Here is a 13,251-nt window from a genome sequence, read left to right as displayed (position 1 = left end):
ATTATCTATGGTTTTCCTTCCAATTAACAAGCGAATTGGGCCCCGCAGTGGCCCAATAGATGGATAGGATGTTGGGTAAAAGACTGGAACAAAATTGAGCACTAATTTGGTGCCGTAATAAAAATATATTCAATATTTTCGTTTTAACTAGTGAAAGGGGTGTTATTATAAACAGGATTTCATATCCATATTAGACGTTATGTAATGAAAGAAAAGATGCTTATATTATATAGATGCTTATATCCTCATGTGGGGAGGAGCATAGAGTTCATAGTCATGTAGCAAGCTTTTGAATTGTTAAATCGGGTACTTGCACGTGAATAAGGCATCATGAAAGAAAAGTTGAGGGGATTTCTTGAGCTTTGGCATTTGATAAAAAAGATTCCTCTAATAGCTTATTTAGCTTATCCTTATCATATCCATTCTGATGCCTATATATATAATTTCATTTTCTAAGGCAATTCTAATATGTTTGGATTCAGAATTTTAGGTTTCATTTTATAGTTTTACTTGCTTTAATATTATCCATTGCTTAATTTTAAAAAAAATTATCAAATTTTAAATTATTATCTCATACGTTGTTAAATCAATAATAAATCCTTTCTTTTTTTTTAATGAAATTCTAATGTTGAATTAACAAAGACAAAATTTTAAAATATAAAATGGCTAAAAAATCAAAATAAGCCTATATTAACAGAAATCTCAATCCACATTCTCTGTTTTTGCCATAAAAAAGATGTTGGATTTAAGTTTTTGGAATTCTTATATTTATGATGAGTCAAATGTCTATGCGGATTGATTAGTGAATGAAGTGTACAAATGGTCAATTGAAATCCACTTATTACTTACTCCTTTTAGCTTAAATTATTGATTACTTCATGATGTTATTGGGATTGTTTGTTCCCTAATTATTTGCGTTTAGTCTCTTTCGAGACATTTTTTTTTTCTCACAAAATAATTAAAAATCTCAAGAAAGTATTGTTCAATTCCATTTTTTCTTTTATTTTTTTTTTAAGAGACGAGGAAAGAGAGAACTGGACTCTGTGGAGACCTAATTTGAAGGGAAAAAAAAAAAAAAAGAGGCCGCAAGTCCTAATTCGGTGTCACTATCCACTTGTATGGGGCGGCTAGACTTCGTACCCGTACATGAATAAAAAGTACAAAAAGAAAGAAATTAAAAGGCAACAAGATCCAACGGCACACATCAACAAATAACTAAAATCCAACGGTGCGAACCTGGCTGAACAAGCGACGCGAAAACCCGGAGCCGCTCGTGCCCAGAGTTTGGAAGATATTCGCCTCCACGAACACAAAAAACTTGACCCCACCGTACGCCAAAATTAAAATCCTACCGTTCATTACAAAGTTCTCAACTCAACCATAGTTACTTTAACTTGACCCATTCAACAAATCCGCCTTTCCTTCCGTTGCATTATTATTACCACTCCCCTAAGCTCACTCTCGTGCCCCTCTCTCTCACTCCACTTCCTTACCCCTCAAGAAATCTCCGCCCCTGTATAATCATCAGATATCAAAATCGGCGGAATCAAAATCGGCAGAGTCTTTGAACCTTATTCTTGGAGGTCAATCGGTGATCGACGGCGGAGATGAGCTGCAACGGATGCCGAGTTCTGCGAAAGGGTTGCAGCGAGACTTGTATACTGAGGTCGTGCCTGCACTGGATCAGTTCCCCCGAAGCACAAGGCAACGCCACTTTATTCCTCGCCAAATTCTTTGGCCGCAGTGATCTTATGTCTCTCATCTCCGCCGTACCGGAATCCCAACGGCCAGGTACAAATATACATTTCAAAGCTCTATATATGCATTGATACTTATTAGACGTTGATGGAACTGCTTTTTCTTGCTTTTTTTCTCTGGTTTCTTTTGCGTGCAGCTTTGTTTCAATCACTGCTGTTTGAGGCTTGCGGGCGAACGGTGAATCCGGTAAACGGAGCGGTGGGACTGTTGTGGAGCGGGAACTGGCACGTGTGCCAGGCGGCGGTGGAGACGGTTCTTTCCGGCGGAATTCTTCGGCCGATACCGGCCATCCTCACTGGAGTCTTCGCGCCAAATTACGATGAGTCATCTGACAGTTTCTCTGCAGAGGCATGCAAGTTACGAAACATGTGGACCCAATCGAAGCCGTACGCTAATATCACTAGGGAGAATCAAGCGTCCGATCTCAATCTCTCTCTCACGCCAAAGCTTGTGGCGGCAGGTAGAACTGGGAGACAGAAGAGAGGCAGAGATGCGGTGTCGTTTTACAGAGAAGAATCGTCAGAGACGACGACTTTTGAGAGCAATGGCAACGATAGGAAGAAACTTTTGAATCTGTTCATTTGAATGGAAAAAACAAAAGTTGGGGGGGGTGTTGAGGGGAAAGGGAGAAAGAGAGGGTTTTGTACTGTGAGTGATCACCGTAGCGGTGTAAACTTTTTGTTTCTATATAAATATGAAGCCGGAATTTTAGCCCGGCGAGTTTTTGGAAGTGAGCTATACATTTCCAGTGAAGATTTTGTGTTTTATTATTATCTTTTTAAAATTATTTTGGGTTGATAATGATGGTAGTGGAATTGTCAATTTGTGGAGGATTTTGCTTGGGGATTTTGTCCTGTACATGCATACGGACTAAGAGGAAGAGGAAGATTATGGGCATCTGAGGATAGAGATAGGCTGTGAGACCCATCCACAAGTGGCTCTTAGATTGAGAGACCTTTGGTTTGACACGTACTTGCTCTGGTGCACCTATAAGTCAGAAAGACTCTGGACCTTTCCCCATTTGAGGTTCATGTAAATTGCAACTTACAATTCTAACCTTGCTTCGATTTTGGTTGGTTGGATCATCTGGTGGCAGCAAGCTTAATGGGTTTCCTTTTATTTGTTCCCAAGTGCTTTCACGAAACAAGCTAATTTCTCAGTTCTCACGCGTTCCTCCCGGGTACCGAAGATAAAAGAAAGCCCTGTGAAACATGAGCTCTGTGAAACAGGGTTATGTATGTTGTGTGCTAGTGCTACTGAAATTTCATCTACCAAAAATTTAATTTATTTGTATGATGAATAAAGTATATAACTACATACACTAAGAAGCAATTCAAGAAATCATGGCCTTGTTATTTTAATAAATTAATGAGATAATAATCTACTAATAATATCAAACTACATTGGTGTCTGTTGTGGGTTCTCCCATCCATGTGGTTTCATGGAGTTCTGAATTTGCAGGAGTCTTGGGCAATGAAGAAATTATTTTCTTCCTATGATCTGCCCTAAACCCGTTAAATCCCAAATTAAGAAAAGAAACAAGCGTGAGTGATTAAAATTTGGCCAAGAATTGCCGAAAGAGCGTGGCATTCACATGAAGTCAGATGATTTTTGGTACATGGTCTCATTGTTACCAAGCAGAAGATGATCATTTGCGTACTTGCCATGGAATTGAAATGGTAAGAGAGGGGGGTCCCCAAACCAAAACTAGAACTTGTGAAGAGAAAAAAGGAAAATGGGTGCGGTGCACGTCAGCCTCCTCCCTCATAGTCCTCCTCCGTTGGAAGTGGGTTCCACGACATCAACACCTATGAAAAAATATCTTTAAATTAAAATTAAAAAAAAAAAAAGATATAAAGTTTAACATATATGAAAAGGACACGATTGATGATTTGAAAAGCAAATTAGTATTATTCCAATCCATTCGAGTCGCCGCGTCTTATGGCATATGCTGAGTGTGGATCCCACATCACCTTCATTGGATCACCACCATTCTCCTTGTACAAAGTACAAATTAGTGGCAGTGGGGGGCGATGCGAAAGGGGCAAAAGCTTCGAGGCTAAATGCTCGGTGCCTATACAAAAGTCACAGTACTTGAAAGAAAATGGATCACATATGACATATGATGTGATGAATTTCAACTTTTTTTCTAAGCGTGGTCATGAAAAGTAAAAGCAAAAGTGGATCATATCGGCCCTAAGCTGATACTTAAATCAGTTAAGATTTAATGATGATACAAGTGGAGAAAGGACCAGATAATAACTTTTATTTCTTCTAAAAATTAATTAATTCTTGTATAGCAGATAAAATTATTAATTATCGGTGAGAAGAAATGAAGGTCAATTAGTATCTTATTACTGTTAAGCATTAAATGCAAAATTTAAGTAAAAGGCAAGAATTGTTAAGATTAAATCTAGTTAAGTCAAATTTCATTCAATTTTATAATCTTAATGAGTCTCCAGTATCCGATCGACTTAATTTTCTCACTTAATTTTTCACCGACTTGATTATTTTTTTTTACATATCATTAGATCTTGACTCTTATCATTTTTATCTCGTTTAATGTATTTTTCTTAATTAAATGATTTTTCAAATTGTCTGAAAAAAAAATTTAAATTTGACTTGTCAATCATTAAGTGTTATTTTTTTCCTAATTATTTCTCCACATTGGAACACAATTTCTTAGCATCAATAATCGAATTATTGATTTAATGATAAAATATTTGATTTTGAAGGTAAAATTTTCTTACAAAAATTTCCTAAAAATTTGATTTCAACTTCAAACTAATTAGTTGTGTCCTTTTAAGGCAGATGAGAATGAAATATCAATATTGGTTGGGCAACCCTTTGTCTCCTTAGAAGGGAAGGGTTGGTCGATATGTATATGGTAGGTAGATTGCTAGGCCTTGGTGGGTTTCTTTTGCTAGGAAGCGGCTGTGCCCTGTGGCTCTTGTGGGTTCCACAACTTAGCACTAGCAACTGCCTTCGTCTTTGTTACTCGTGTAGTGTTTTTTTTATTTTTTACCAGAAATAGAATCTCATTCCAACAAAGCAACATTACATAATATCCTCAGATAACAGAGAGGATATCTGGGAGGGTACTTACGTAGTGCTTGTTTAATAAAAAGAACCAACGAATGAAAATAAGGTTATTTATCTACTAAAGAGAAAAGGCTCCTGGGAAGCTGGCGGAACAAAGGTTTTAACAAAAGAAATGACAAATGGGTAAAATCATCAAGGCTAAGGCAGCTAGATAAGGCCCAATAATAGATTATGGAAATTATTTTTCCTGCTAATTAAAAATAAAATTATCCTTTCCACCAAATTAAAAACATATTCATGCTTTCACCTTCTAATTCAAGACGAAGAGAGACATCCTTCATTGAAAACATAAGGCGTGCATAAAGAGGAATTCTGGATTTTACGATTCACCAATTCAAGAAGATTCATTTCAATCGTTCCCCACCATTTAATGAGGTAAACAAGTTGCAGATGTTGACAAGCAATGCCTTGATATTTATACAGAAAATAATGTGTCACAAATTTGTTTCTGCGGATACCATACCAATGCAAGCCTCGTAAATACACACAAACGAGTTAGAACGAACTTCATCAAGAACTATTGAATAAGAACATATTTACATATATTTTTTTTTCTGTCCTATAGAGAAAGTACCTTTATACAATCTAATCTGAATATTGAGAATGACAACTCCATGCCGTCTATGCATATATAATATAGCCTTTTTTTTTTTTATGCCAAGAGGCAAGTGTGCTATCTTCTGCTTTTAAGAGCAACCGACCATTAATTGGTACTTCTCTTATTACATCTGGCTTGTTCAATCCGAGGAAAAAAGATCTGGTCTGTTGTTAGCGTTTAGGGTAGGCTGTCAAGAAACATGAGCTTTACACTTTTGTTGTTAGGCTGGAAGGTACACGTTTTAGTTGTATAAAATGCGTTCTCAGGCTACATTCCTTCACCTGGCCATAGAGAGATTTTTCTTTTAATCATAAAAAACATGGCCGCTCTAAGCATAAGATAACCACTTATATGAGTTATAATTCTTTCACAATTCTTGGAAAAGTCAAACCAAACACAAGATTACCTGCATGGCTAAGATGATTGACAAGAGATCCTTGCATTGATCAAGCAAAGCATGCTCCTTTGCAGCTACATTAGCAAGTTCGGCCACCAGAGTGTTTACTTCCCCAACCTATCAATAGTAGATGCTTTTAGACATAAACTAATTAAACATCAAATACTTTCTGTTAATGATGTAGGGCTCAATGCATGAAAATGTATATTAATTGATTTCCACAAAATCACAAGAGGAAACAAAAATGAGAAATAAGACAACATCAGAGGGGCAATTTGAAATCCTTTCCAGAAATGAAAACATCCTAGTGAGAAAAATAATATTCTCCTGCCCTTTTACTGCCTTTAGCCAAACCTTGTTTAAATTAATCACAGGACTCTGGCACCCAACTCGCACGACATTCATTAGCATTAGGATCAACAAGAAAGCACAAACCATTATTGGACCAGTCAAAAACATTATGAGCTTGTTCAACATTACTAATGCTGTGTATGAATTTATTCATTTTCTCTTATTTGGAACAGGTGCCAGTGATTATTATTATGATTGGAAAATGAGAAATTATCAGTCCAAGTTTATGCCTAGAGTGGGCGGAAAATCACCTTTGATAACAATAAGCATATTGAGGATGCCATTGCCTGCATCACATCAACTGCTGAACAGATAGCATCCTTCACTTTTTGGATATCTGCCTGCAGAAATAGTGAGCAAATAAGAAATTGTTAGGCCCATTCCATGCCAATGTGGTGAGAATCAAGCAAAACTTAAAATGGCACTTACCCTTGCCCCACCAACAACAGGTAGGCGAAGTGTGCTAGCCCGCAAAGCTTCAATAGCCCCAGATAAAGAACGGGAAAAATCCTGGTCCATAAGTGCCAATTCTTCCAAATATATCATCTGCAGTCATTAAACATAATTATATAACAGCCAAAGAGAAATCAATAGTAGTGTAGCCCTATTTAAGCACAACCATGCATGTACCAAAATTAGCAACATATTTTACCTGCCCCTTGAGAATAGAAATTAGCTTCAAATTTTGCCTCAACCACTGTAACTCTATTCTCTTTGCCTTGACAGATTCACGCAGTTTTGAGCTTGTTACACGTGCATTATACAGGCTTCTCTGATACAGAGAATAACAGTTAAATAAAATAACAAAGAAGTAAAACAAAAAACAAGCGGCAAGCATTTGCACTACATTACATACACTATCACTTGTATTTCCACAAATGGACAATTCTAGGTATTACTATTATCTAGGTATCGTTGTATACATGCGCGCCTTGAATGCACTCTTAAATAGACATTTCCAGCATTTCAACTGTAATGCACATGCTGTCACTTGTACTTTAACTGCAAATGGCCAGCTCTACATATTACTATTATCCGGATAACTTAAATATCTATGCCTTGAATGCATTTTGATTTGAACATACTCTAACCAAAAGCTACACATAACAGAGAAGGTGCTCTTACAACACTTATCTTCACATAGAATTTAGGAACCAATTGTTACTTTGATCCAGAAACTATAGTGGAAAATCTTGAAAAAAATAAAAAATGGTATTCCATATTATTTAAACAAAGTGTAAAAAAGCTGTATTTCCCACATCATTATTTCAGTGCAAGACGTAGCTCATCTTGTCAATCATAATTTTCATCAGCCATATCAATAGTTAATAGTATATCCTCATTTCTACAAACACCTGACAAAATATTTGCAAGTCATACTTCAGAATTTTAGTTGAACTCTTTTAGGGAGGATTGGGAAAATGGAGCCTCAAACCTGGCTCTAATAGGTGAATGATATGTCTTTAGCGCTATACAATTTTATTTGAACTCTAGGATCACATTGATTGACAAATAGTCTACACATATAAAATTTCTCAACTTTCTATCATAGTTTATTGTGAATGCTAACCTCCTCCCTTAATCATTAAAATAAAATCACATGGCACTTCCTCATTTTCTTCTCCAACAATATTATAAAAGTTCAACACTAAATTCCCAGAATATCCACACAAATTAGAATGTATGAGATTAGGAAAGCTAGGAGAACTACAAATATCTACCATTGTAACAATCAAATAAACATAAAAATTGAAATCAAGATCTTATGTATTTTGGAAACAACACCAGAGATTTTTACTGATAAGCCCAAAATGTGACAATTTCCCCTATGGCAGTGTCGACTGTCATATTATTCCTAATTGGTGCCCTACAATCTTAAAATTACAGAATGCATAATCACTAAATTTTCTTTAAGCCAACTGTTTAAAAAATAATCAATGAGAACCATAATTTTACATAAAGAAAAAAGCAATTACGTGGTGGATTTTGAAGGATGTTAACAGCTTATATAACAGTAAAGGCTGTTAAATGTAAAATGCAGGCCATAACAGTTGTTAACTCTACAGAAGGGCAGATTCTTTTTCTGCCAGGTCCAACAAACATATTTCCCATCTCCCCCAATTTTTCCAGCCACCATTTTCACTGTTTCTTCAGTTTACAATTTTACATTGCTTGAAACTCTGACCACATGCAATTTTAGTTTGTCTTTACTTGGAAACAAGGCAAAAATCAAGGGGAAGTATATTTTGAGGTCAAAACACTCAAACTCAAAGCCAAGAGACTCAACATCCTCTTAGTCTTGGACACACTTTTTGGCAGTGATAAGGTTAGATCTGTATTCACCACTTTATTTTGTACTAGTTAAGTTGATTAATAATACGTAATGTAAATCATGGATTCCATGTTTTTATTTAGTGTATTGCATTTTGCATTTTTTTTTTAATACAATTGCAACAATCTCCAACCACAATTTAAAAATATGAAGAGATCAATGACACCTCATTTTCCCTTATGTGATTTGTTCAAATATAAAATTATCTAAGAAGAGCAATTTTTTAAAAAAAAAAAAAAATCTAAGAAGAGTAATTTCCTTTTTTTTTTAAAAAAAAATCCATTTCTTTCCTCTTCTGAGCAGTCAGTCCATCTTTTTTTTATATCTCTTCCCATCTACAGGCTAGCTAGATCTTCGTTTTGATTAACAACAGAAAAATAAACCTGCCCATCATCATTTTATGTTTCTGCTGTTGCTTGCACTTGTACCACCCAAATACCAGAAGAAGTGCATTCTATGAGAGTGTCTTCCAATAATCATTCAAGAACTTGTTCTATTATTCCTTTTAAGCAAAATAACCAGCAACTTCTGCCTTCAGCTAACTGCCTCAGCAGTTGAACTTCTTCAACTATGTGCTCCAAGACACTTCATGACCACATTAACAAAACCCTCTCTCCCCCAAATATTTAATTTCTGATCTTTGGATTTTCTTCACATCCAAAATGAACTATTCACTCTAAATGCTACTGCCATCCAAAAAAAAAAAAAAATAAACCTATATTAACCATCCCCTCCTCTTCCAAGCTATGTGCACTGTGGAGTAAACTTGCAAGCTGTAAATGATCCCACAATTCTTTTTCACTTTTTGAAATAACTATTTTTAAGATAAAATGTAAATGAACATTGAATGCAGGACTTTGTTATATATCAGACCAAAGAAAACATGGCTAAATTTGAAAAAGTCAACCATGTAGTCTGATCCATCCTTCCTCAACAAGCATGCAAGAAATAATCTCACTGCAATTTCCCACTTTCCTATAAAATTAGTAGTAGTCCACTTCCAGACGTCACATTAAGATATGAAAAAATGGCAATTCCCACTCACTATTTAAGTCAATATAAGAACAACAAAGCAGAACAGGGTCAAAAAGAAGTAAAAAAAAAAAAATGTTAATGGTTACTACTTACTAAAAAATTTAACAAGGTAAAAAAAAAAAGACAGAAAATCATATGACTAGTTAAATTATATGCATCAACTGTTATAGGTCAGCAAAGAACAGAGTTGCCACAAAGAAAATATGAACCAATTTGAAAACAAGGTTGAGTTTTAAGTCCAGTAAGCCATAACCATACCTCTGCATTCAACCTCTGGGCTGACAAGGCAGTATCAGCTCTGGCATTCACAAAACGCCATTGCAACAACCGATTATATAAAATCCTCAACAAATGCACCTCAACAATCTGATGCTCCCCACTCTTGCCCCTCCGAATATCAGCAGCAAAGCTCAAAATTGAAGGCGTATTATTCATATTGCTTAAATTGCTACTCACCACAGCTCCCGCAGCATTCCTCATCCTTGATGGGCTCACTCCCCTCATTGGTGACAGTGTACCAAGCTTACTGGGCGACGCAGGCCGTAATGCTCCACCACGAATAGGAGACAACTGTCCCCTACCATTCACAACTCCTTTTGGTGAAGATACTGGGGTATCAGTAAGCTTCTTGGGTGCAACAAGTTTAGTTGGTACGGACCCTTTCAATCCGACAGTCTTGGAGACTGGGGAGCCAGGCTCTTGCTGGCGCCGGAGTCTATTGTTAGTCTCTTGCCAGAACCGCGCAGGCACCATTATCCCACGCTGTCCACGTTGTGCTTGTCCACCACCAACAATATTACTAATAGCCTCAGAAGTACTACCGGAGGACACACTCTCAGTGTCAGAAGCTACAGGAGGATCACTCTGTCCATCGGATCCGTTAGCCTCAATGGGATTCTCTGAATCGATATTGCTGGAATCAGAGTTCAATCTGCCCTCAACTGAGGACCTATTATCCATCAAGGAGCTCTGCAATGCCCTGACAATATTTATATTCATTCCAGATCCAGTTAATCTCTTCCTATCATCAGTGCAATCCACACTCCTACTCAGGGAATTCGGTTGCCGCAATCTCCCAGGCCACCGCTGCTGCTCCACCGGCCTCGAATTCTCTACCTGATCCGCTCCTCTCGAGGGCATTGGAGTAGCTTTTCTCCTCTCTGGCGTACCTTTCCTTGCGCTAATCGGCGACGGAGCCGGTTTCGCTTTACTCACCTGAAGCGAGAATGACTCCCCCTGAAACGAGACTGACAAACTTCTCGTAGAAGTAATCAACATCTTCTGCGCATTCGACACTTCCCCACCAATACCATTCCCGGTTCTCAAATCTATAGAGCGCGGTGTAGTAGACCTCCTCCGCTCGACGGATTGCGACCGTTTGATTGTGGAATGAGAAGAGGGCACCGGGGTCATCATACCCGTTGGCCGCGAAATTGACGGCGATGAGGACCGCTTCGCAGTTGAAGAAGAGGAGGAAGAAGAAGACATGTACCGAGAAGTAACTTCGCGGGATTTGGGGCGGCGAGGAGCGAGAGCATTGTCGGGGTCCGATGGTAACAGAGGAGGCCTTGTTGGGTTGTGGTTTCGCGTGGCTGCTGCCGCCGGCGGTGTCGTTTTGGGATTTATTGTAGTGGAAACCGCAGCCACCATTATTGAAACCAAAATTGAAAAATCACTTCACATATCATTCTTCAAGGCCACTGTCCCAAAACCCTAACATTCACTTAGTGCCTGTTTATCACCATAAACCCCTCCTTAAGTACAATTTAAAAAGAGAAAAGAGAGGGAGTTGCACAGAGAGAGATTTGTAAGCGATAAAGTGTAATTTGCAAGGGGAAGAAGCAACTTTCTAATCAACTCTTTAAAGAGAAAAGAAATTGACCGGAAAAATGACCGTTACCGATCACCAACGAGAGAGGGTGTGGACTGTTGGGGCGCTGTTTAGGCGAAAATTGGGAGCATAACTGTCGTACTAGGCTTTTTCGTTTGGCTTTTCTTTTTTTTTTTTTTAAATACAAATTAAATAAAAAAAATTAATAAACACGGCATTGAAGACTTTGGAATTACTCGCGGGTTATATAGGAGTAGGAAACTCGCGCGCTGGCGAGGGTGACGTGCTTAGATGTGAGGGTAGTTTTGGGAAATACGAATGGAGCTATAATGGTTGGGTCCACGTGGAAGCGAGTGTGTGGGTTTGATAGTGAAGGGACTAAAATGAGAGTGGAATTGGATGCTTGAGTTCTGTAAATCTTCGGGGAGACGTTACGCAAACGACACTGCATTTGAATTTTCTTTTTCAAAAAATGCATGCGCTGCCGTTTTGATTTTTGGTGGGCTTATGATTAGACTAAATTCGAGCTTAACAAATTGCACTCCCTTTCGTTCCAATAAATTAGATGACCAAATTTTTCACGCATTTCTTATCAATTAATTATTCCGTAAATCATAATTAATTAGATAATGACATTTTTTCCCTTGGACTTTACAGTTATTTTAAATAGTTATTTCCTAGGACATTTTTTTTTTATTGGTCAATGGTGTCATTTGGTTGAAAATAATTTTTTCATTTAAAATGTTAATTATTTTAAATTAAATGCACACCTCAGAGAAAAAACAGTGAACTCATTTAAAACGATGAGTTTAAGGTTTGAAAAGTACGTCTAAGCCATATGAAGGAAAAAAAAAAAAAAAAGAAGGTTGTTTGGTAAGACATAAATAAGTAAAATAAAATTTCCCATGAAATACTGCTAGATATTATATTATTTAAAGAAAATGAATATTGTTTTTTTTTTTGAGAATAAAATGAATATTGTTTCTTAAAGAAAAATGGGTAACGTAATTATTAACTAATTTAAGTTAAACTAAGCAAGTCATTTGCGTCATCAACAATCAAAGCTTAACGAACCCTTAATCTTCCAATGTTGAAAAGGACGAGCACCACCCTCCTTTGAGTTTTTTTAACTCAACTCCTTTAATAATTAAGTTAATACCAAGTTTTTCATTCCTAACCAACCAACTATTTCCCACCCCCCAACTATATATAATTCTTCTAATTAATTGTTTTGCTAATGATATAAGAATTTTAAATTTTTGTTTTTGATTTTCAATTATGCCTAATCTTTTTAATCCTTTTTAATTATAAGCACAAGTTTTCTTCTTTAATTTTTTTAATATTTTGAAAATTATTAAATTCAATGAGCTTATTAAAATTTAAATCACTTATCTCTTATATTATGAAATAAGCAGTCATACTATTAAAGATATATACTTGATAAAAATTCTCTTATCAGTTAATACAAATTAAGACGGATAGATATTTTATTAATTATTTATCAATTATTAGTTATTTTTTTAAATTGTGCATACTTGATAAATAATTGAAAGGGGAAAGAGAGAGAGGTATTAGGGTAGCAAAAGTTGTTCATATTAATTGCTGCCATTCTAGATTGCACACCAACCCTATTAACCTTGGCTAATCTTAGTTCTAATCTCATACCCACCCACAGATTATGTAACTTCATATATACATGCATTCACTAGCAACCATATTCAATTAATTAATCACAGGCAAACCAAATGGGCATAGCAAGTCTTTTAAGAGTGGGGTGGGAATTATTAATTGCTTTGATAATGATGCCAGTGAGATGCTAATGATCTCTTCTGTACCAAGCTAATTAA

General features: G+C 36.5%; 2 protein-coding genes across 2 annotated transcripts; one reads left to right on the top strand and one right to left on the bottom strand.

Moving 5' to 3' along the window:
- The first annotated feature begins 1,429 nt into the window (after positions 1 to 1,429).
- Positions 1,430 to 2,488, top strand: LOC110639956 (LOB domain-containing protein 38). Its single transcript, XM_021791089.2, has 2 exons — positions 1,430 to 1,791; positions 1,895 to 2,488. Exons 1-2 carry the CDS (start codon positions 1,608 to 1,610, stop codon positions 2,341 to 2,343), a joined length of 633 nt encoding a protein of 210 aa, XP_021646781.1. The 5' UTR covers positions 1,430 to 1,607; the 3' UTR covers positions 2,344 to 2,488.
- Positions 2,489 to 5,251: 2,763 nt separating this feature from the next.
- On the bottom strand, positions 5,252 to 11,618 carry LOC110639971 (QWRF motif-containing protein 2). The gene is made up of 6 exons (XM_021791099.2): positions 9,832 to 11,618; positions 6,859 to 6,978; positions 6,636 to 6,752; positions 6,458 to 6,547; positions 5,865 to 5,972; positions 5,252 to 5,739 (listed from the first exon to the last, which is right to left on the bottom strand). Exons 1-6 carry the CDS (start codon positions 11,221 to 11,223, stop codon positions 5,665 to 5,667), a joined length of 1,902 nt encoding a protein of 633 aa, XP_021646791.2. The 5' UTR covers positions 11,224 to 11,618; the 3' UTR covers positions 5,252 to 5,664.
- Between the last annotated feature and the right edge of the window lie 1,633 nt (positions 11,619 to 13,251).

The sequence above is a fragment of the Hevea brasiliensis genome, chromosome 12 (assembly GCF_030052815.1).
Source record: "Hevea brasiliensis isolate MT/VB/25A 57/8 chromosome 12, ASM3005281v1, whole genome shotgun sequence".
NCBI lineage: Eukaryota > Viridiplantae > Streptophyta > Magnoliopsida > Malpighiales > Euphorbiaceae > Hevea > Hevea brasiliensis.
The sequence above is the reverse complement of the archived record's forward strand: the minus strand, read 5'-3'. Positions and strand labels throughout refer to the sequence as shown.

Excerpts from the sequence above, each read along its gene's own strand:
- LOC110639956 (XM_021791089.2), top strand. The coding sequence starts at position 1,608 with ATGAGCTGCAACGGATGCCGAGTTCTGCGAAAGGGTTGCAGCGAGACT. Across the intron at positions 1,792-1,894 it reads ACCGGAATCCCAACGGCCAG|CTTTGTTTCAATCACTGCTG; the intron begins GTACAAATATAC and ends TTTTGCGTGCAG.
- LOC110639971 (XM_021791099.2), bottom strand. The coding sequence starts at position 11,223 with ATGGTGGCTGCGGTTTCCACTACAATAAATCCCAAAACGACACCGCCG. Across the intron at positions 6,979-9,831 it reads CCCAGAGGTTGAATGCAGAG|AGAAGCCTGTATAATGCACG; the intron begins GTATGGTTATGG and ends TCTCTGTATCAG. Across the intron at positions 5,740-5,864 it reads CAATCATCTTAGCCATGCAG|GTGAAGGAATGTAGCCTGAG; the intron begins GTAATCTTGTGT and ends CTCTATGGCCAG.